This window comes from Dipteris shenzhenensis, chromosome 2, assembly GCF_047967505.1.
Source record: "Dipteris shenzhenensis isolate YYH24624 ecotype China chromosome 2, Dip_SZ_1.0, whole genome shotgun sequence".
NCBI lineage: Eukaryota > Viridiplantae > Streptophyta > Polypodiopsida > Gleicheniales > Dipteridaceae > Dipteris > Dipteris shenzhenensis.
Window position 1 is genome coordinate 3,746,480 of NC_141597.1, and position 23,518 is coordinate 3,769,997.

The 23,518-nt window shown below is 43.9% G+C and overlaps 1 protein-coding gene across 2 annotated transcripts; it reads left to right on the forward strand.

Moving 5' to 3' along the window:
* The first annotated feature begins 16,305 nt into the window (after positions 1-16,305).
* On the forward strand, positions 16,306-23,079 carry LOC147904249 (uncharacterized). 2 transcript variants are annotated; one of them, XM_087385490.1, is made up of 5 exons: positions 16,306-16,531; positions 18,863-18,979; positions 19,057-19,317; positions 19,431-21,127; positions 21,226-23,079. In XM_087385490.1, exons 1-5 carry the CDS (start codon positions 16,520-16,522, stop codon positions 22,439-22,441), a joined length of 3,303 nt encoding a protein of 1,100 aa, XP_087241616.1. In that variant the 5' UTR covers positions 16,306-16,519; the 3' UTR covers positions 22,442-23,079. The 2 variants fall into 2 exon arrangements, with proteins under 2 accessions (XP_087241616.1, XP_087241622.1); XM_087385496.1 differs by lacking the exon at positions 16,306-16,531 and adding an exon at positions 18,129-18,727.
* Positions 23,080-23,518: the final 439 nt, after the last annotated feature.

The window sequence follows — 23,518 nt, forward strand, 5'->3', positions numbered from 1 at the left end:
TGGGACTGAAGGAGAGGAAAAGACAATTGCAATCTATGGATGCATTGTTAACCAATCGTGGTGCCCGAAAGAGGAGAATACGGTCTGCAAGGTTAGTTCCCCAAATTTTCAATGAAATTTCTTACCCCAAAATATTTGTGGTGTTACATTCTTTCCACTAAGACTCATTTGTACTCTACTTTAGGAATTTCATGGAGGATGTGATGGGAACAATGGAAATGGATGATAGTGATCCTTCATATGTTCTAAGAAGTTTAATAAAGCCAAGTGATGTTATGGAAGTGTTGAAGGACCCTAAACAAAAAGGGCTACGTAAACAAGTTGCTAGAGAGGTAATGCAGGATTTCAAGGGCCTCGTCCAAGCAAAGGAGGTGCTTGGAGCTTGTGATGCTGCTGGTGTAAGTCGTGAAGCTTACAACTCTGTTTTTAAAATTTTCAAGTCTGCTATGGAGGAAAAGTATAAGATATCTACAATGCCATTGCCAACACCATGGTCTATAAGGCTTGCACGTCAAGAAACAAACCAATGTGCTAGAGAAAAGCTTGGAGGATACAATTGTATAAGTGGCACAAGAGAAAAGAAATCTGGCATCCAACGTTTGAGATGAATGCTTTCAATAATGTTTACGTGGATGTAGAGAATTTGCAGAGAGCCATGGTCAAATTCTATGGGATGAGAGAAGAAGGTAAGAGAAATTCTCTCTTCACATTCAACTTTATTTCTTCTGATTTCTATATCCTTACTGAACTTCTCTTTCATTGTATAGATGGCAAGCTAGTATTTGTTATAAAAATGGATGAAGCTCAGTTGGTAAAAGAGCACAAGCTAGAGAGGGTGAGCATTTGTATTATGAACGATGCCTTGCATTTTGCTCAAGGGGATGAGGAAGTTGAGCAGGGTTTCTCAATCCAATCTGAGAAGGACATATGGTGGCTTGCAGCCTTTGAGACCCCAAAGGAGTGCCACGAGACATTGAAGTGGGTTTTGGAGAGAACCAGCATCCTGTCGATTATTCGAAGACGAGGCAAGGCAAACATTAATTGTGGATGGGCATGGAACGTTTCAAGTTGAATGGCATCTAGCTAGTGATTTGAAGACCCCAAAGTGCTTGTATGGTTGTGATACAGGTGCAGATGCAAAATGGACATGCTTGTATTGCACCCACTCTTAGAAGATGCAAAAGGGAAGCCTACAGTGGGAAAATGGCATCCTTTCTTGCAACCAAAGTGCATCCCTTGATCGTTACAAAAAGGATCCTAAGTGGGACCCCGTTCTACCAATTCCATTGGAGCAGGTACACGTGTGTACTTTGCATGCTGAACTGCATATACTTGATAAGTTACTCTATCTCCATCTAGTTTATGCTTGGAATTTGAGGCCATAGCAAGTATCTGCACAATGCATTGCAAAAGCTGAAGAACTACTCAACTACTCTCACTAATGGGACTTCACAGAGGCAATGTGAAGCTTAAGCAGGACAAGAAACAATCAGGAAAGACACAAAATCTTCCTACTAAAGTGTCCATGGGTGGAGGAAAGGCAAGGAGGTTCTTGTCCAACCACAATGCTGATAAAGAAAAACATACATTGGCTCAAAGCACCCTAGGTTGGGAGTACTCGAAAGATTTGTGTGAGTGCACCACAAATCAAGATTCACATCCACGAATTGCTACTTTGAGAGCAAAAATGTGGACAAAGCTTGATGCATTTATAAAGTTGCTCAAACAGATGAGCTTTATTATGAGAGATTCAGGATAGCATTGGGAAAAGTCATATCATTGATGGTAGAAGCATGGGGGGAGTCACATATTACACATTACATGGTAATCCTCCTTAGGTTGAAATTTTGTGCTTTAAACTTCAGTCAGTTTATGTTTCTAATACAATGTTTTCTTTACAGGATATTCTTTACGCACATGCACCATGGTTTGTGGAGTCCATTTGGAATACTCAAGGAATGGAGAAATCACACTATAGAGCAAAGGCAACATACTTCAAGAATACAAGGCATGGGGGTGGTATCAGGTGAAGCAATGCACTACACGAAATGTTCGATTGGTTTTATAAATGTCTAGAGGCCACGACTCTCAAGCGCGATAAGGTAGAGGTCTCAAGTCTCACAAAAGCGGTTCAACATGTCAAGAAGACAAGGAGATGTGATGCTTGGAAGTCCTCAACACGGAGCCAAGGGGTTGCGCTTTAGTTGCAACGTAGAGTCAGACAGGGGAGGCGTTGGGTCCTAAGAGAGCCCCAAATGTAAAATGTTTGATGAATAAAGTTAACACTATTTTGAGTCAATTATAGATTCCAAAATTCACAAATTTGTTTGGAAATTGCAGAATTGCATGTGTGACATGGCAAGGCGGAGGGCTGAGTGGGTTGGGAGGGAGGGTGGTGAAGATTAAGTATTACCAAACTGGCGACAAAAGACTAGGGGGGGAGGAGGTGCACTCAAAAAACCCTAATTTAAAAGAGAAACCCTAAAGTGCTTTAAAAAAGACTATATAAAGCGGAAAGCATGCATTGCAACCTTTCTTGAATGGTACGGTTCATCTTTTCTGCAACTGGATTTTGCTCTGGAGTATGAGGGGATGTGAGCTCCCTCTTAATCCCACGTGTATCACAAAAATGCTGAAAGTCATGAGAGAGATACTCTCCACCATTGTCAGTCCGTAGGCATTTAAGCGTTCTACCTGACTGATTCTCAACCAAGGCCAGCCATTTCTGAAATACCTGGAACACATCACTCTTCCGAGCTATAGCATAAGCCCACACTTTCCTAGTTGCATCATCAATGAATGTCACATAGTATTCAGCCCCGCCTAATGACCGTGTAGGAATGGGACCACATACGTCTGAATGCACCAAATCAAGCATTTCAAACTCTTTCTTTCCCCTTCTTTTATGGGCTGATTTAGTCTGCTTCCCATAGAGACAATGCTCACAAAATTCAAAATCAGAGAAACTCAAATGCGGTACATAATCCAAATGGCATAAGAGTTTCATTCCATTCTGGCTCATGTGCCCCAACCTGCAATGGCACAAAGAAGTGCTTGGCTGCTCGGTTATTGCAACAACATGATCAAATACCCCTGATACATGTAAGGGATACAAAGTCCCACACTTGGCACCCCTGGCCAAAAGCATAGAGCCCTTCTGAATTTTCCAACTCTAAAAGCCAAAAGTGGTGTGAAACTAGCATCATCTAGCTGACCCACTGAAATAAGACTCTTGGTCAGCTTAGGCACATGTCTCACATGTTTCAAAACAAATGCAGACCCATTTGCAAAAGAAAACTTTATTTCACCTGCTCCCACTATGTCACATGCATAGTCATTTCCAAGATGCACACAACCTGTCTTTCCACTATCATAAGTGGAGAACCATTCCCTATGGGGAGTAACATGGAATGAAGCACCAGAATCCAAAATCCAATCCTGGGAATATGCATCATCTGAAGTGGTAAGCAACTCTGTAGATAAACTAGACATGAAGAGAATGTCATTGTCACTATCATGTGTGATTGCATTGATCTCCTCGATCTTCACTTTTCCTTTGTCCTCCCTTGGACTCTCTTCCTTTTGATTTGCACCCCAATTTGCATTCTTTTTCTTATCCTTTTGCTCTCTTTTCAGCTTGTAGCAATCCTTTTTCATATGGCCCTTCTTGCCACAATGGTAACACTCAATGTTCTGTGCCCTGGATTTGCTACGAGACTTCCCTCTTTCTTGGGACTTCCCCCTGAACTGTGATCTGCCCCTTTGCACATTTAAGGCTGCATCCTGCTTGTTGCCATCCATAGACTTCCATCTAATCTCCTCGGCCAACAAGCTACCCACAACATCATCAAATTTTAGTACTCCACCAGGTGCAGAGTTACTGACAGCTGTACGGAAGGTATCCCATGAGGGTGGCAATGAACATAAGAGAAATATTGCCTTAGTCTCTGCATCAAAATTCATCTTCTGAGCCTGAAGCTGGCTGAAAATAATATTGAATTCATTCAAGTGAGAAGCAATGGAGACCCCTTCCTTCATTTGCAGCTCAAACAACCTCTTCATGAGGTAAACTTGATTAGAGGCAGTTTCCTTTTCATAAGTGGCACATAGTTTCTTCCACAAATCTTCCGTAGTCTACTCATTTACTACTGTGAAATAAACTGACTCTGCAAGATGAAGTCTAATAGTAGACTTTGCTAATGCATCTAACTCATTCCAATCATCCTCAAATATATTTGCAGGCTTAGCTTCAATCCCTGCCAAGGGTTTAATCTGCTTCTTTTGAATAAGCACATCCCTTATTTGTTCTTTCCACAAAGAAAAGTTTGTCCCATCAAACTTTTTAATGCTGAAAAACTCCTTTTCAGACATGGAAGAGGATGCCATGATGCAAATGAAACAAAATCCCAAATGCTAGTGCTTGCAAGAGAGAATCACACCAAATTACAGGTGCACCCAAATGTGTATGCCACAATAGAGTGAAATATCACCAAAACTCAAAGCTCAAAGCATCAAAAGATGCATCTGACTCATGTGCATATACTATGCATCCATATGAGCAAATCTGGCCCAAAAGAAAATGCCAATAAGTGCTAAATGACTCAAGCATAAACACCGTCCACTAGCATATGCATCAATAATATCTCATCCAAGAGAGCATAGCACTATCAGTGCATCACCTGCAATGTGTCAAAGCTGTCCCTCAGTATAAAATAGCATCCATGTGCAAAGCGTCCATAAAAATAGCATCCCACAAGTCAATTTGGGCCTATCCGCGCATCCAATAAGGATCGCAATGCATCCAAATGGCCTAGAAATCATCCACTACAACCTAATGCATACCACGAATGAGCACACACTGCTCAAACTGCAACCAAAGTGATCTGCATAAGGTATGCTCAAGAAATCATAGTCCCACAGTAATGACCGCTACTGAAAATAGAACCTGAGATGCCTCAAAACATGGGCGCCATTGCATAATCGGAATCAGCAAGAAAATCTGCAAATATCTCTCTTCTGCCAGAACTCAAAAATCCCAACCGATGAGTGAGAAATGGGAGTCAACACTTATCCACTGCCATGTGGCATAAATCTAAGGTTTCAAAACCTTAGAATGAAAAATGCATAACAGAGAGACGAAATCGAATACACAGAGATCTATAACTCTGAAAATCCTCCACCGAATTGCACAAGAACTGACAGGTAGGGGTTTTTGGGCATCCGGAACGCAATGGGATAGACGGTTTTGGAAACCGTGGTCTCAATCACTGGGTCCAACACATGGACTGAAAAACGTTTTTGGAAACAGAGCTGTTTGTAAACTCCACCGGAGTGCAAATGATGAGCAACATAGAAGTTTTAGGACCTCCTGAGTCCACCGGAACTTACAGATCTGTAAATGGTTGCTCCAAACTTGAGTTCCAACACCCGGGCAAAAAACGCAGAAACTGACACAGTGAGTCAGAAATCCAATGAAATGATCCCATATTCAAGAATGAAGGTGTTTCCAAGCTCCTAAAGTGAAGTGGACACCAAAAGCAAGCAATAGTTGCCTCTACAAGTCAATATGGAGTCTCTGTCATTGAACGGAACAGGGAAAAGCTCAAAAAACGACTTTTTCTTTGAAAACACTTAACAGGCTCTCAAAACCACTTCGCAAAGCCAAAGTGACTTTTCCAAAGGTTCTTCCAAGGTCTCTGCACACTCGGATGCAAGTAAAGTCGCCCACAAAGCTTCCCACAGATCTTCTCCTTCCTCCCACAGAGCTGCTGAGCTTCAAGCATTCATGCATGCTCAGCTAGATCACCCGGGCTCTGATACCAGTTGAAAGTGCTCTCAACGGAAGCAAGAACGGAAGAAGGAGAGAGAGAGACAAAGAGCCACACAAGTTTTGGTGGGTGCAGAACCACCCTAATCTTCTTTTTCATTCATTTATATATGTGTTTGAGTATTGTACATAACTGGGGTAAAGGCACAGTGACCTTTAACCCCCACACTATGGGAGCAATTCAGGAGGCAACGGAGTAGATGGCAGTAGGTCTTTTTGAAGACACGAACTTATGTGCTATCCATGCCAAAAGAGTAACAGTGATGGACAAGGACCTTGCACTCGCCAAGCGCATCCGCTCCAATCCCTCCCTTAGGCTCTAGATGTTGTTTAGGTTCATTTGGTGTAACCTGAATCATTTTGTAAATCTCTGCCCTTTGAGGCCAATGAATAAAAGATATTTTTATGTTCTATTACTGTTCCCATGTTATTATACATGTTACGTGATGCTTTCTATCAGTTTATGCAAGTTCACTATGAATTTGAGTGGTCAAATGATGTTTTTTCACCATGGTGCAGAAGGCAAATGTGTTCGGCATCGCGTGGGGAGCCCAAAAATGGTAAAACCTACCATGGCGCATATGGGGCCTTGGTCAAACAGGCCCCATACGTGCCATAGCGGGTTTTACCATTTTTGGGCTCCTCGCACGATGCTGAACACAACAAGGCGTTGTCGAGATGAGAATAGGTCGACCTCAAATGCCTCCTGCAACAGTCCAACATTACATTAGAATTCCATTAAAGCAAAAGTATACCAAGAGAGAAGAAATTCAAAGCTCATAGTTTCTTACCACTATGGAGTCATCATGCTCAATCCCTTCCTCTTTGTCAATGAGGGATCCAGAGGCCTCTTGCTATCTGGAGTGAGATGTGGAGGCTTCTTCTGGAACATCAGGTAGGTTGGAGTAGATTGATGTCTCTGCATCTTTGATTTGGGCCAGTGTTAAAGCAAGAACCTCTTCTATTGCATCATCTGCTCCCAAAAACCCAGGTTCTTGCATAGTCATGTCCACCTCGTATCCACACAGGATACCAAGAGCTTCATTCTCCCGAAGACCAAACATAACCTCTATGTCATGGAGAAAGAGGTATTGTTCTCCATCAACAAGAAGGGGAGCAAGAAACTATATCATTGTTGCGGGGTCAACAGAGGTGGTGCCCGAGGTGGATGGAATTTGAGTAGAATGGGGTTCAGGAGGTTGCTGGAGCACTTCCAGGGCCAATGTAGCTTCCCGCTCCTCAGCTTCTTCATCTATGGGCTCTTCATTGTAGATGTTGGGCTCATCTACAGAAATAAGAAGATCGGAAAGGGCAGGGGCAGGGTCAGGGCTTGAGGTCGAGGCCTCCTCTTCCATTTGTCCCTCCTGGAGAAGGAAAATAAAGGTCATTTCCCAGGATAGGAACCTATTTCTTGTGTTTCCGATGACTCCACATGCTAGGAGGTCATCTGTGTCCACCTCCCTAAACCCTAGGGGTGTGAGCTAGGCTCGAAAGCGATCTAAACGCTTCACGAACCTGGGTTCTTGATTGAACAAGTACTTCAAATAATCAATTGGGACCCATCTTTTTGTAGACTCATCAAGTTGATATGCAAAACTCGCAATGTAGTCTTGCATGTACTTGATGAGGTCTTCAAAATCATCTCGGGCTCCCAAGTAGGTGCCTAGGACATCTATGCTCTAATCAAAGACTGGAAATATCTCCTCCTACCCTTGTCTTTTAGGTTCATGCAAGAGGCAGACTGCACAGTTCTTCAGAGGACATTCTTTTGGAGGCTCCTTTTTAGAATGTAATTACACGCCAGTAGAAAGAGGCCACCAAGGACCTAACATTCCAATCCAACCAAAGCGACCTCTTAAAAAGAAAGCACAAGTGCCTCCACCTCCGCCAAGCAATGAGCAGCCAAGCTCATCCACATCAACTCCCGAGCATCAAATAAAAGAAGCTCCATACCCAAATGCAGAGGTGGAGAAGGCTCGTTTTCAGGCACTTAAGGAACAAGCTCAATTTGAGGCTGAGAAACAAGCTCAAGACCCAATCCATGACTTGGCCCCACAAAGTATTGATACTATACTCGAGCCTCTGTTCCAACAACAGACTCCACAACATAATGTACCGCCACATCAACTTGAAGGAGCCGCACTCTCTAGCATCCTGAGTTGCCCTGTGTCAATTCCCATCGGAATCCTCCTACAAAATTGTCCCAATCTCTGGGAGAGTTTCAAAGGATGGATTGAACTCGCAAATCCCCCTCCACCTATGAACGACATCAAAGATATCCTTGTGTGGATGGGTGAGAGAGATGACATACGCAACATTACTGTGCCTTTAATCCACAAGGCATATAATGAAGTCCAAGCCATCGCAGATGGTGGAGCAGGTGTAAATGTCCTATCAAAGGAGCTCTTCGATGAATGGGGTCTCCCACCAATGCAAAAGGCTAATTTCAACATACGCCTTGCCGATGATTCATGGGCTAAACCCTTGGGAATAGTGAATGGTGTGTCCACAAATGTCGCAGGAGTTCACTTTCCCTTCAATTCACAATCTTGGATCTCCCCAAAAAATCCTATCAAATCTTACTGGGACGTCCTTGGTTACGGGAAGCATCAGTCCTCCATGACTGGGAAACTGATAAATTGACAATCTAGAATCGCGACACCACAATCAGGGTGAATGTGGGGACAGGAGCTATAAAACCAATTCTGCCTAGAGCATTGGATGACACATCTTCAATGACAATCTCAAGCAAATCAGCTCCCCTGCAATAGCATGCCATAGCGGGCGATTCACAAAGCAATGTCAATAACTGGATAGAAACATTAGCAACCATCGACAACTGCCATTCATTAGACCCCATCTTCTCACAGATAGATACTAAGGTGCTACAGGTAGATCCTCCACTCACACATGAAGAACCAATCAATCTAGAGGTGCCATTCTTTATGGCTGACCTCAAGTGGGATAATGAACCTGAAGAAGGTACCCATACCAATGATGACTCAGGTTTTTCTTGGGACCTTGAAACTGAGGCTGAGAATGCTGAAATTGAAGATCAAATCTTTGATAATGATAGCCATTCTGCATGCCCTAATGGCAGTCGAACGAGCTCCCAAAAGTTGAACCTCCATAGTTGAATAACTGCAGAAGATCTCGCAAGAAAGCTGGAGGAGGAAATCACAGAAAAGCCAAAGTTGAATACTTCAATGAATTTGAACGAGTCCAAACAAGAATTGTCGAATTGTATCTTGCAAAGCCAGCTCCCTCAAAATCAGAACCACTGCCTCTTGAATGGTCCCCTGAGGGATTGGAAGGAGTATGCATAGCAAATGAACCCTTACTTGTTGGGAACACCTTACCAATGGAAAAGTTACCCCATAGTTCCCAACGTAAGAAGTTTCGGAAATATAAGCCACATGTGCGGATGAAGCTCGATCAAACTTCAGAAAAAGAAAGTAAAAAAGAGCCTAACAAATTGGTAAATGAAACTATGCCACCTAGTACACATGGCACATGTCAGGCTAGTTCAATACCATCAGAGGCCGATCTTCGAGAAGTGCTGGAGTACTTCAAGAATTACACAAGTGGCAGTGTCCCAATAGCAATGCCAAGACCACTAAGAGAATCTGAAGTTTAAGAAACTAGTAGCATCGGAGAAACTCCAATCTATGAGGGATCGGTAAAAACTCACACAATAAACCTCGCCCTTGAAGGGGAGGAAGAAAAACTGATTTTCATTGGGAAACAACTTCGACAGGAAGATGAAACCAAACTCAAAGCACTCCTAATGGAATACCTGACTGCCTAGCTTGGTCATACAAAGAGATGAAAGGAATTTCACCAGATGTGGCTGTACACACGATACCTATAACGGAAGGTGCTCACCCTAAGGTATGTGGACCTTATCGCATAAATCCCAAGTATGGCACCATGGTTTATGATGAGCTGGAAAAACTCCTAGATGCCAGATTCATCTACGAGATAGAGCACATAGATTGAGTTTCACCCATCGTCATTGTGCCTAAACGCAACAAGAAGCTCAGAATATGCGTAAACTTAAAGAATGTGAATGCTGCCACAATAAGGGATCACTATCCCCTACCCTTAATAGAAATGTTGTTGGAAAAGGTGGCAGGTTCTGAAATATATAGCTTCTTGGATGGCTTCAGTGGGGTTATAACCAAGTGCACATTGCTCCTAAAGACCAATAAAAAATAGCATTTGCTACAGAATGGGGTATTTTTGCATATAGAGTCATGCCATTTGGCCTTTGTAATGCCCCGGCCACATTCCAATGAGTCATGTTCACAGCTTTCAAGACATTTCTGAGTTTTTACAAGTGTTCTTGGATGATTTGTGCATCCATTGGAACAAAAAAGACCACTTCAAATGTCTTGAAGTAGTACTAATCAAATCCAAGGAGTATGGCATCTCCCTAAAAGGTGTACAGGTCTTTATGGGACATGCCAGTTATTATAGAAGATTTATATTGCAGTATGCCATGATAGCTAGACCACTTTACAAATTATTAGTGGAATTCTTATGGACAGAAGAGTGCGACCAAGCCTTTGAGCTTTTAAAGTGGCGCCTAATCACAGCACCCATCCTTATATCTCCCAATTGGGATATTGATTTTCATGTTCATATTGATGGATCCAAGTATGCAATTGGGAGTGTGCTTTGTCAACCTGGTGAATATAAGAAAGACTACCCATTCTACTTTGCCAGTCGACAACTCAATGATGCAGAGATCAACTATACCACCATAGAAAGAGAAACCCTAGCAATGGTGTATAGTGTTAAGAAATTTTGGCACTATCTACTGGCAAATGATTTTGTCTTCTACACCGACCATCAAGCATTGCTTTATCTTGTGAACCATCCATGTACAATAGGAAGAATAACCAGATGGCTCCTCTTGATTCAAGAATTCAACTTCAAAATAGTGGTCTGCAAAGGTGCCCAACACTACATTGCCGATCACATGTCTCGTGTCAAGTCGGGAGAAGAAGCCATTGGAGTAGAAGACGACTTGCTAAATGCCACACTATTTCATATAGATGCTGTTCCAAATTGGTGTGGAGATATCATTGGGTACTTAATGGCCGAAAGAACACCCCTTGAAATGAAAGCAGTAGATGCCAGAAAACTAATTTTAAAGGCTGCACCCTATCAACTCATTGTAGGACAACTGTACAAGATGGGCAAGGACCAGGTGTTAAGAAGATGTGTAATGCCTCATGAGATCATGCCAATCCTGAGTGAAGTCCATGAAGGCATTGCAGGAGGACACTTCCAAGGGGAAGCCACAGCAAGAAAAGTCCTCTCAGGCTACTGGTGGCCAGCACTTTGGGCAGATGCCTATGAATATGTAAAAGGCTATGATGTATGCCAACGGACTACTAAACCACAACACAAAGACTTCAATCCCCTAACAACAGTTGTTGCACAAAAACCATTTGAAAAATGGGGGATTGAATATGTGGGTCCCATCCATCCAGCAGCAAAGGGAACATAGGCACGCTACATCATTGTGGCCACCGATTACTTTACAAAATGGGTTGAAGCTAAAGCAGTCAGAAAGGCAGATGCTAGAAGCATAGCAAGATTTTTATATGTGAATGTGATCACCCGATTCGGGTGCCCCCATTGAAATTGTGTCGGATAGAGGCACACATTTTGTCAATGAGTTAATCCAAGAACTCTTGTCTGGCTTTATGGTAATCCATAGAAAAAGCACACCCTACTACCCCCAAGGGAATGGACAGGGCCGAATCCACCAACAAAATATTATGCATTATCCTCACCAAGGTAGTAGAACCATAGTATTCTGATTGGGCAGAGAAATTGAATGCATTCTTATGGGCATACAGAACCACACTCAAGGTTAGTACAAGGAACATACCTTTTCAATTGGTATACGGCCTTGAAGTTGTGGTCCCACTAGAATTTGTAATACCAAGCCTACGCATAGCAGTACAGGAATGCATGGGAGACCATGAATCCTTGAAAGAAAGACTCTATCAGTTGGAGAAGCATACAGAGACAAGACTAGTCACCTACCATGCCATGACAACAGAAAAACGCAGAAGAAAGGCATGGTTTGACAAAAATATTAAAGCTAAGGACATCAAGGAAGGTGACTTGATCTTGTTATACAATGCCAAAGTACACAAGGGGAAACTGAAGTATCTAGGTCAAGGATCCTATCGAGTAAGAAAGATGAATCCCATCGGAGCTGTGCTGCTAGAAACATTGGATGGAGTCCAATTCAACACAACAATAAACGGGAGCCGACTGAAGTGCTACTACTTCAACACGCAAGCCATCCTTGACAATAATGAAGTTTTGGGAACCCCAAGTCTTCAATAGTTTGCACTAGATTGTTACACACACACTCACTAGCATATGCACGTTTTTTGCACATATAGTTTGCACTAGATTGTTACATGCACACTCACTGGCATATGCACATTTTTACACGTTTAGGAAGACCTAATCAATTTCGTATTAGGGATGATTGAGTCTTAGTTTCCCTATTAAATCCCACAAATAAGCATATAGTTAGTCCCTACTTAATCGACACATCACGTGCACTCACACGATTTTGCATAGGCACATAATAGATTGCATCAATAATAGTATCACACACTTTCATTCCATTGTATTTGCTATGGGTGTGTTGCCAGTGGGATAATACTTGCTAAGTTGTGTTTTTACTGTCCTTATTTTATCACAAAAGCAGGACAAGAAGCTATGCCAAAACTCAAGATGAATTGGCAAAAGAGTCTGTAGCCTTAGCAATGAGACCCCCCCCAAACATCACAACCGTCTCCTAAATGTAAAAATATCAGACTTGCATACAAACTTATCTACAAGCTCAATGATACAGGTGCAATCGCATCCAACATGTATGCAAGCTAGCAAGAAATGCCAGCCTCAACAACGAGACCCCCACCAAACCTCTTCCCAAGAAGATTCGATGGCAAAGTCCACAGCCTCAGCAACGAGATCCGCTCTGAAATTCATAGTCATCTACCCCTCCTCAAGAGGAGATAGGCTTCTTGATTACAAACCACAAATTGTATGGTGCAAAAGCATTATAGTAGGAATGACTCGCATGCCACAAGCTCAACAGCCACTGAGTTACGCACATGGAATCCCAACTCCAAAATCAAAATAAGCCATAACCTGAGGACGGGTAATAAAATGGATCCGAGAGTATGTTGTCTCTATCCTAACATAGACTTAGGTAGTACAGAATGTATGTGTAGAGTAGCGGCAAAGCTCCGCTTGTACTTGCATATAAGGCTAGGAATAATCTCTCTTAAGAATCCTCAACATGCAAGTTCTACTTGTAATTCCTATATGCGAGTTCTACATGCAACTCCTACATGCAAGTCCTACATGCAATTCCTACATGCATGTTCCACTTGCAGCTTCTACTTGTAACTCCTACATGCAAGTCCTACATGCGAGCTCTACATGCAAGTCCTACATGCACTTCCTATATGCATGTTCGACTTACAACTTCTACTTGCAACTCCTACACGCAAGTCCTACTTGCGATTCCTACATGCATGTTCTACATGCGAGTTCTACATGCAACATGCAACTCCTACATGCAACTTTTATATGCAAGTTCTACATGTAGAGAGAGAATGTCTTACAATTCCTACATGCAGAGAGAGAAGCTCTCTAACTTGTATAAATACCCCATAATGGAATGAAGCCCACACTCTTTGGGGCATTGTGTTGAGTTCTACTTTTGTATTCCAAGCAATTGTCTCAAGTGTCGATGCTTCCTTGCACTCAATGTTTAAAAGCATGTCCTAACCTTGTAACTCCTTCTCCCCTTTCCTCCAACCTTGCAACTCCTCCTCCCCTCTCCTCCAACCTTGCAACCCATCCTCTCCCTCTCCTCACTTTTCCTCCTCCTCCCCCCTCCTCCTCCTCCTCCTTCCTCCTCTGCCTCCTCCCTCCTCCTCCTCCCTCCTCTCTCTTCTTTCCCCCATGCTCTTACACCTTCTTCCTCTCCCACTCCTATGCTCCCCCTAAACCTTTAGTTCCTCAACCCTTAACCTCCATGAACTATGAGGGAGACGAGTTCTCGACCATGTACACTGCCCTGAACCTTGGATCCTCCTTCGAACCCTAGAAATTCTTCTAAACCTTGAAACCTCCTTCTCAACTCTTGAACCTCTTCTAAACTCTTGAACCTCCTTTGAAACCCTGGAGCCTCCTTCTAAACCCTGAACCTCCCTCTAACCCTTACACTCCTCCTAAAACCTGCAACCTCCAATGAAGGTGAAAGCCTTCATTACCCCAACCATGATGATACACATTCCTTTTACACATGCATACACTATGTTTGCTCACCACACTTAAACCTACGTCTCTCATTGGAATACGATTCCAGGTCCTAAGCTACACGTATACTATAAACGACAACCCCTATATATCTGCAGGTGACAAAAAGCCTCAGAACCCTGCATATACTAAGAATACCCTGCTCATCCTACGGAAGCCGTGGGAAAGAGCCAACATTTTGAATGAGTTGTTCTCAGAGGAGAGGCCAGTTGTATCAAATTGCTTCATGTTCGTGTGAGTACCATGTTGCGACTATACCTTCTAGGCTATGCGAATTTCATGGGCTTTCCGGTTGTCATGGTATTCACTAATGTTTTGGAAATGATCTAACCATGAAATTCTGTCTTCTATAGGTAATCCTTGAAAGGGTCTGGCTTGGACTCGTCTGTCTGATGTTTCATGTGCTTTTGGCTGTTGCTGGTTTGCAAGCAGTGACATCAATGCTTGAATTGTCTGTGCGAGTTGCGCCCAGACGGTGTTGACCATGGCGAGCATATGATCTTGTTAGGGGTTAACTAGGCACCTATAGTTAACTCTAATACTAAACAATACGTAGAGGGGTTGATTGTCATGGTGGTCAGCACTCTAAAGTAATTATTCCGTTATATGCATGTAACTACTAGACTCGTGTTAGAGAGTCTTGTCAATAGAACAGAACTCCGAGATGAATTGGATTGCAATGTTGTACAAGCCCTACTACAGGCTTGGTTCAACAAGATTGACACACATTTCAAGCAATAAGGGTTCACGAGGAGTGAACTGGATCTTAGAGTGTATGTGAAGTGGAATGCAAGTGCCCTCATTATCATTGCACTCTATGTGGATAACCTCATTATGGCTGGTAACATTAATAAGCTGATCAAGGAGTCAACCTTTTGCAAATATTTTGAAATGCATATCAACCTTTTGCAAAGAGTTTGATATGCATGATCTTGGTTTCTTGCATTACATTTTGAGTGTTCAAATAGAGCAAATGAAAGATAGCATTTTTCTTGAGTCAAACAAGGTACATAGGCTCTATGTTCAAGTAGTAATGGGGTACACCCCTTGAGACTAAGCATTGGATGGAAAACATGGAGAGTGCTCAATTTGCATATCCCAAATTTTCACGATCATCAATGATCTATTTGATAACTTCAAAATGACCATATATACATTATTCATGAGGTCTTGTGAGCTAGTTTTTGGCAAAGCATTGCGTACATTTGGAAGGAGTGAGGCAGATTTTCAAATAGCTCGATGGGACAATAAAACATAAGTTGTCATGGCCATCATGAGAACCACAGGCGGCTGGTAACTAGGGAGGTGGCCCAAAGAAGAGGTATATTTCAGGATACATGTAAATTATGTTAAACTCTCAGTATGTAGCTTAGTCTAGCAAGAAGCAAGCCACTGTGGCTTTGCCTACTGAAAGGTATAGCATATCTCTCTTGCCAAATATGCATGTGAGACTTTATGGCTTAGAGGGTTGTTAAAGGATCTTGGAGGAGTCCAAGATGATCCCACTGTGGTCTTTTGCAACAATCAAAGTGGCATTGCATTGACCAAGAATTGCAAGGACGGTAAGAGGTGGAAGCACATCGATGTTCAATATCACTTCATATGGTGTTTGCTATCATGCCATACGATGTTCTCCAATGATCATGAAGTGGACATTCACAAAGCCCTTCCTCTGGGGAATTTGAGAAATTTAAATCTTATTCTTCTGTGCTTGATATGGAGACCATTCCAAGGTGGACTTGAGTGTTGAAGAATGGTTAGTGGTATGCTCACATATCCATGTATATATAGTTAGTTGCATATGGATCCTTTATATAGAACATTTCTTCATTCTTTTTTGCCATTTGGCATTTCGATTTTCGAGGCGTTGGTAATTGACAACGAAACACCCCAATGACAATGAGATTGATGTGAAATTTAGGTTGTGTTCACACCACCCTGGTGCTTGATTTGCAACAGGGATGTTTGGCAAAGGCCCAGTCACGGGTGAGATGGGCGCCACAAGGGAAGGGTGTCAAAGGAGCGCTATTCCTAAGACTTGGTTCTTGTTTGAACTTGGGGGTATTTGATGGACTGAATGACCTATAAAAACCAAAGCCCTCCTTCTCATATACATTGCCAAAATCTGATAAGAGTCGCTATCGCCATAGCCATAGCCATAGTCATCGTCGCCAAGCACCCCTGCAAATCTCGATCGAGGATCTCTTTCCAGCACCAATTCCTTCTTACCTTACGTACACAATCCATCTTTTCTGAGCTTTTCTTGGAACGATCCGCGCCGCAGTTCCAGCACCGGAAAGAGCAGGGTTTGAGATCCTTTGTATGCCTTCGCAGGTGGGTCAATCGAGCTCCTCAAACAAAATAACTGTGTCCCCGGCCCCTTCTTCCTCTGCTCGGTAACAGGCTCGCTCGACGAACATGCTGCCTTATGGGTAGAGATCCGCATGTGGGAGTCTAGATTCGCAAACGATGTGGGGTTTTTGGGGTAGACTTTCGTCTCTGAGGGTTCTTTGATCAAGTTTGCAGGCGATCTGGATCTTTTCGGTGGATTTTCCAGGAACCGCAGGGACCTACTCGACGAAGCTGTTTCGGTGCTTGTGCTGGAGATAGGTGCTGGATGAATCTGTTGAAAGAGCGACAAAAACATGGAGGATCTAGAAAGTCGCGTTAGAAAAGTGAGGAGGGCTGTAGAGGGTCGCAGGAGGTCCTCTGCCCGTTCACATCCCCTCGTCTCTTTGCGAAAGGACTTGGTGATCCATTAGAGTGCATCCACAGCTCAGGAAACCCCATATCCGAAACTGGTATTGATGAAGGTCTCACCTGTCATTCCAGCGCTGGATAACTGTCCAAGACTTTCTTCCGAGGGCTTGTCTTCTTGTTAGATTAGATGAACGTGCAGGCGACTTACCTTCTGTCGTAGGGTTTAAGGGCGTTACAAGCCGCCCACATGGGGAGAGTACGATCTGATCAATTTGGTTTGACCTCGAAGTGGACTGGAAGCTGTGGATACGAGAACGTCAAGTCAGAAGAAGCAGGTTCGTTCGGTTGTGCCGTCCTTTCAATCAGAAGAGCAAGCGGGATTGATGGCAAGTATTTGCATGCCGTGGACCGCAAGTTGGATGGTTTGTTGAAGCGATCCAGGCAACGTTCCTTTGACAAAGTCCGAAGGACTTTGATAAAAGGACAAGCGCTTTACGAATCGCCTTCACTACAGATTCCGTCACGGTATTCAGGTCTCATGTTTTGGAAAGATCTGATCCATCCCACCACGGGTCCACCTTTTGGAGTGGCGGATGCTTTTGTCTGGGCTAGGATAGGTAGGCAGGGAGCTCTCTGTGAAATCTTTGGCAGCTCAGAGGCCGAGCCATCGAATGTGTGTTTTACAGCAGAAGCCCTGTGGTTTGCAGCTGCTGTCCGTACGCATGAGTTGGGGATCTTTGTGCAGTATATATTTCATGAACTCTCAATTAAGTGCATTGAAGCTGGAATGGCGAGGTCTTCCTCAGCGAAGCTGATAATAGGTGGATGTACAGGGTTACAAACTAAACGTTGCTCCAGTGACGCAGGGGTCTACAGACAGAATGGTTAGGTGTCTGTTGTAGACAGTAGATTCTAGCAACCAGCATGCCACGGCTAGGCTACTGCCGACAAACAGGTTACTTTATTTCGTCTATTCCATGCCTTTTCTTCTCAGTACGTGAGATGAAATGCCAGGACCGACCTGTTAATGGGTAGGTGTATCCATGGCTCTGAGGGCCACAGTGGGAAATAATAAAGCTTCCAAAATAATTAGCCCTATATTAGGCTCAGGTGGACCTTCCTTTCTGTGAATGAGCTTATGATGCGCTTAATATCAATCATGAAGCCTTGTTCCAGGGGAGAAATTGCTTTTTCATGTTGGCAGGAGTTTATTCTCTGCGGACTGCTCTAAAGCCAAGTCTTGATGACCATGTGGTGGAAGCCGAAGGAGCTTTTGTCTCTGATGAAGGAATTGGTTTTCCTGATTAGTGAACGTCCTCCCCTTTTGCAGGCGTTGGATACAGTAGCCAAGATTCAATATGTCTGATGTTAAAGATTGAAGAAATTCTTGCCATCAGGTCGGAAGGACACTTTAGTCTTGGGCATGTCAGGGAATGGAGGGTTGCCTTAGGCATGCATGGGAACGGAGGGGTGTTCTTAACAGGAATTTACTGAGACACAGAGGCTGGACATCTGCAGGAGGATGCTGGATAATTTTTTCTCATTTGTACGATTAACTAGATTAAACAGAGCCCCGACCCCAACAGAGAGTCGCAAATAGACTCCACAAAACTCTCAGTCCGACAGGGAGCCTTGGTGCTTTCCTTTAGTATGGCTAGTATTACACGCAAACAGGAATGGATGGAATTCTGATCAGCCTAAGGCTGAAAGGCAGATATAATAGGAGCTGTGGGTGCCTTTGGCTATTCCTCTCTGTTTTCTGCCTTTATGCCTTCGTTTGGAAGGAGTTTCCTAGAGACCTTTTATGGTGTATAGCCTCATGTATTCAAGGTAATGTCCTTCAGATGTAGGCACTGGCAGCATATCATGAAATTTAGAAGCAACTGTAGCTCATAAAGTGAAATATAGAGTATCTCAGAATTTACTCCTTGTCATTGACTGTGTTCTGTTGTTACTCCATGCTAGGTGGAGGGGGTAACAAACCTGAAAGAAAATTTGAGCAAGGCCAGATTTCTATACATGGAGACTGACTGGCATGCTTGTTCGGTACATGGATGCGAGGATGAGGACGTTGATAATCTTGTAAGTGACTTTAAGGAGAGGAGCTTGCCATAATGCTCGTGTTCTCAACTGACATTACACCTTTGCTTGGCATATAGGTGCCTTGCTTGTGTGAGGCCAGTCCTGCTGTTGTTCAGCCGAGTGGTGTTGGGCAAGATGTTCCACATAATGGAGGTTTAAATCAGTGTAAAAAGGCTGGAAGAGTTGCAAACAAGAGGCAAGATCAGACAGCTGCAATTAATTGTACAGCAAAGGCTGAAAAGATCACAGAATGTGAGCCTTTGTCGAATGCCGATAAGAGAGCAAGGGTGGGGGTGCATGCTACTCATTTTGAGTCTAAGTATACCGACTGTCAAAAGGTATATCCTGTCGCTACCCTGGAAGTGGGAATAAATTTTTTGGTTTTTTCTTTAAGCAGATTCATTTTTGTGCTGATCTTCCTGTTTTGGGCGGTGGGGGCTTTTGTATTCAGTCAGGAATAGCTCTGGTTGGGCGGCGCTCCAACGATGCTCCAGCAATTGTACCCATCAAGAAACGCAGGATACAAATGGCAGAAGTAATGCGTTCTCCGTCACCACCACCTAGATCACCTTCTCCTGGAGTTGGATCACCACCGCGCACATTTCCTTCTTTCAAGTCTTCCTCACCTCCAAGATCACCTTCCCCTATGCCGCCTTCACCCCCACCTAGAACTCCTCCTTGTGGATCACCTTATCCTGCGCCACCTGGATCACCTTCTCCTGATTCGGTGTCACCACCACCAATGCTACAAAGATCTGTTTCTCTAGGAAGTGAGCTCAGTGATGGGGATAGAGGTGTGATCTTGACCTGTAGTGTGTGCCCTCCACATGTTGACCTGGGAGTTGAGAAAGAACAGGGCACGGTTGTGGATTGTTTGTCTGAACCACCAAGGTCACCTTTGCCCAGTCCATGCCAAAATGATGGTAGCCATAAAGCAGAATGTGAAGAAGACGTCCATGCAAGTACTAAAGAGTCTCCTGACATAGAAGAGGTTGATATAGACGACGAGCTATCAGAAGAGTCCACAAGAGAGACCATTGGAGACATTAGACAGGATGCTAGGGGTGAGGGCGTAGCCCTTGGAAGACTACCAGGAGTACTATTGAGGACCAACACAGGCCTTTCTGCTGATGGACGACTACATTGGGATTTGAATATGGAAGTGGAAGCTTGGGAGAGGCAAACAGATCAGGTTGCAGGAAAGACGAAGAAAGTGTGTGATAAGGAACCTCCCAGCATATCAATCAGTGCAGACTCTGATGAGAGCAAGCATGGCAAGACTGATGATTGTGGAGAGGATGCAGTGAAAGTGCGAGTGGATGAACAGCCTGATATAGTTGAACATATTGATAATGGGCATTCTGATTGCAGAGATGCAGATGGTAGTCTGCCAAAAGAAGATGAGCAGATGTCAGCAGTGCTGCAAGGTGAAAATGAGTGGAAGGCCGGTGCTTCAGCAGATAATCTTGAGTTTGACAACTTTGCCTCCTGGGAGGGGGAAGAAGCTTCGGATTTTGAGGATGCACATGAGAAATCTGAAATGCAAGAAGAGCGTCAGGATGATGCTAATCAGGCAACTTCATCAGAAACCAAGGCCCCAGTCTGGGATCAATTACCAGGGGAGCCTGAAGCAGAGGAGCATGTTGACTATGGTGAATCGGACTGTGATGCGGATGATCTAGGATTGGAAGTAGATGAGAGAACATCATTAGGATTACAAGCTGACAGTGATGGGAAGGGTGAGGAGGCCACAGGCATGCTTGGAGTTGATAAACCTATCTTTAAAGAGGATGACACAGTTTCAGATGTTTGTGAGATGCAAGAAAAGACTAGATTACAGGAGAAGGATGTTAAAGCCTCTGTTTATGATAATAGTCAGCTGTCTGAACAAAGTTCGGAGAAGCATTCCAAGTCTGAACAAAGTTTGGAGAAGCATTCCAAGTCAAGGAGAACGAGATCGACTGGTTGGGATCAGCTGCCAGAGGGTTTCAACAGTGCTGAAGAGGCATTGAAAGCTTCGAAGGAGAAGTATCCTTGCCATGGACATGGTGGGCCCTGGGCTACTTCTCGGGATATTCAAACAGTGTCTGGACGAGGTGCATCTAGAGACGGTTTTGGATCCACAAGGGCAGATCTTGTAGATAGACGGTAAGTATTTCAGTTTTGTAATACGTTCCCACTGACGTTGAAAATTCGGTTAACAAAGTTTCATTTGCGATCTAAAATTTGTCCTATTTCCGCTGCAGGCCAGAGGATGGGTGTGATGCAGGTCTAAAGTTTCTTCAACCTTGTGATGTCAGTCGTCGAGGCAGACACCCTGTAAGAGGAGGGCTAGCAGGTGGGAGACGTGGTAGGGGCAGTGGTGGTGAATGGAGTGATACTCAGGGTGGTCCCTTGGGTCACTGGGTTTCTGGATCGCATCGATCATCTTCTGGCTATGGCACGAGCGGGCCTGCAAATGCTGCAGCTGTTGCAGCTGCGAAGCTGGAGAGTAGCGGGTTTGTTGTGGCTCCTGATGGTACCATCACAAAGGCTGGAAATGGTATTGCTCCGCGCCGAGGAGGTATACAGTCTGCAAGTGGAGGTAGTCACGGTGGTCGTGGAATATTTTTTCCCGCTATGAACTTTCCACATGCTAGAGCATTGAGCACGAGTTTCAATGCTGGCATGAATGTGGGAGGAAGGGGTTCACGACCAAGTGTTGGGCCAGGCCTTGTGGGAGGTATAGCGGAGAGGGGTGGACTAGCTGGACGGAGAACAATTGACAGATACCGAGGGCCTCAGTTTCACAGTGGAGGAATGGAGTTGCCTCGCAGGTCAGTGCATCCCCTGGATCAACCCAGCATGAGTAGCTGCACATCAAGTTTCAGACCCAAGTCAAGAGTGGTAAGGCCAAGGTCAAAAACACCACTTCCTAGCCCTCGTTCTATTTGCCACCAAAAATCAGTGCCAACTGCATCAGTGCGGAGCCAGTGTTCACCACCTTTGTCAAAGTGTGCTACTGACAGAAGGGAGGCAGATAATTTTGGACATCGGGAGTTCAAGCATGATCTGTCTCACTCTCGTGTGCCTCAAGAGAGAATATTACCTGATCCTGTTCGTGGTTCATCTTTTGAGTGGCAAGTTTCAGCTGGAGCTCGGCATTCACCTCCTGTGAGAGTGGGTTTTGGTTCTTCTGTATCTGTTACGGGAAACTCTGAAACCAATAGCACTGAGCGAAATGAAAATGGGGATGATAGAATGACTGGGATACGGTCAAGAGGCAGTATAATCAATTCAAGGGATAGTAGCAAGCAGAGAAATAACAGGGGAATTGTTACTGGAAGAGACAGGGGTAGAGAGGAAGACAGAAGGCAAGATTTCAATAGGCTGTCTACCAAGGATGGTTCCGTCAGTGGCCATAAACATGCGAGGACTTGGGAGAGAGATGATGAAGGGCGGAGGAAACGGCAGCTTTTGTGACAGCAGGTGGTAGGTAGTTGATTTGATGGTAACTCTTGCGAGTCAAGGCACATGTTGCATAGTTGGTGCTACATTGAACCTGTTAGGAAATCAGAACGTCTGCCTTTTGACAGGCCTTTAGGCCCCTACCTATGACAGTAGGGCCTATAAACTTACTGCAAAAAGAAGTCTGGGGTGCACTGTTGTGGTGACTCACTAGTAGTGCTCTGCGAGTAGATTGTCGTAACACAACTTGGGAAAGTATCACAGAATAGTGGATTACCTGTAAGGTTGGTATGAGAAATCGACCTGGGCGAATATCCATATATTTGGCTGAAAAGATATTGGTGGCTACTGTGTGGGAGGGTGTGTGCTTCAGGGGGGGGTTTGAGAGAGAGGTGGCAATTAATGTGGGAAAGAGAGCATGCATTAAAAATGTAGAAATAGCATCAGTATTAAATCGAGTGTTATTTGAGCATGTGCATGGGGGGCCTGGGGGAAGCCATGTTGGTGTAGTTTGTATGCATGTGAGCGATGTGTACAGCTTAAAAGCAAGCCCTTGCTATGCATGTTGGCCATGGGTTTGAACATTATGGATGACTATTGTACTGTATTTTTATGTTGAAACAATGGGATGGATCCATCAATGTGCATTTATTAATAGCTAGCCGTTGCTCTGCATGATGGCCATGGGTTTGAACGTTGTAGGTGGCTAGTGCGGTGCTCTCTTACGTTTATACAATGGATGATCATTACCTAGTCCTTGCTTGTGATGCCTCCATAACGAATTGGTTGTAGCTTAGTTCTCACCATGCTTGATGCCATGGGAATGAGCCTTGCATGTTGCTATCGTGCAGCTTTCTTATCTATCTATTTATACATATTAAAGGTCAGTGAAAGGAACACAGTGTTGACACGTGGCAAGCAGGTCAATATGGGGGTACCTTGTAGCAGGTAAGAATGTGGAAATAGTATTTTTGGTGTGAAACTTAGCAAGGAAGACAAGGCCAGCTGCTATTTTAAATTATGTTCATATTTTATACATTGTACGAATTATTTTTTTGGGCATTTGAGGTGAAGTTATTTGGAGTACTATCT

Bases quoted from the DNA above. Each gene is read 5' to 3' on its own strand.
- LOC147904249 (XM_087385490.1), top strand. The intron at 19,318-19,430 runs GTATATCCTGTC...TTTTGTATTCAG, and splicing joins AGTATACCGACTGTCAAAAG to TCAGGAATAGCTCTGGTTGG. The intron at 21,128-21,225 runs GTAAGTATTTCA...TTTCCGCTGCAG, and splicing joins GCAGATCTTGTAGATAGACG to GCCAGAGGATGGGTGTGATG.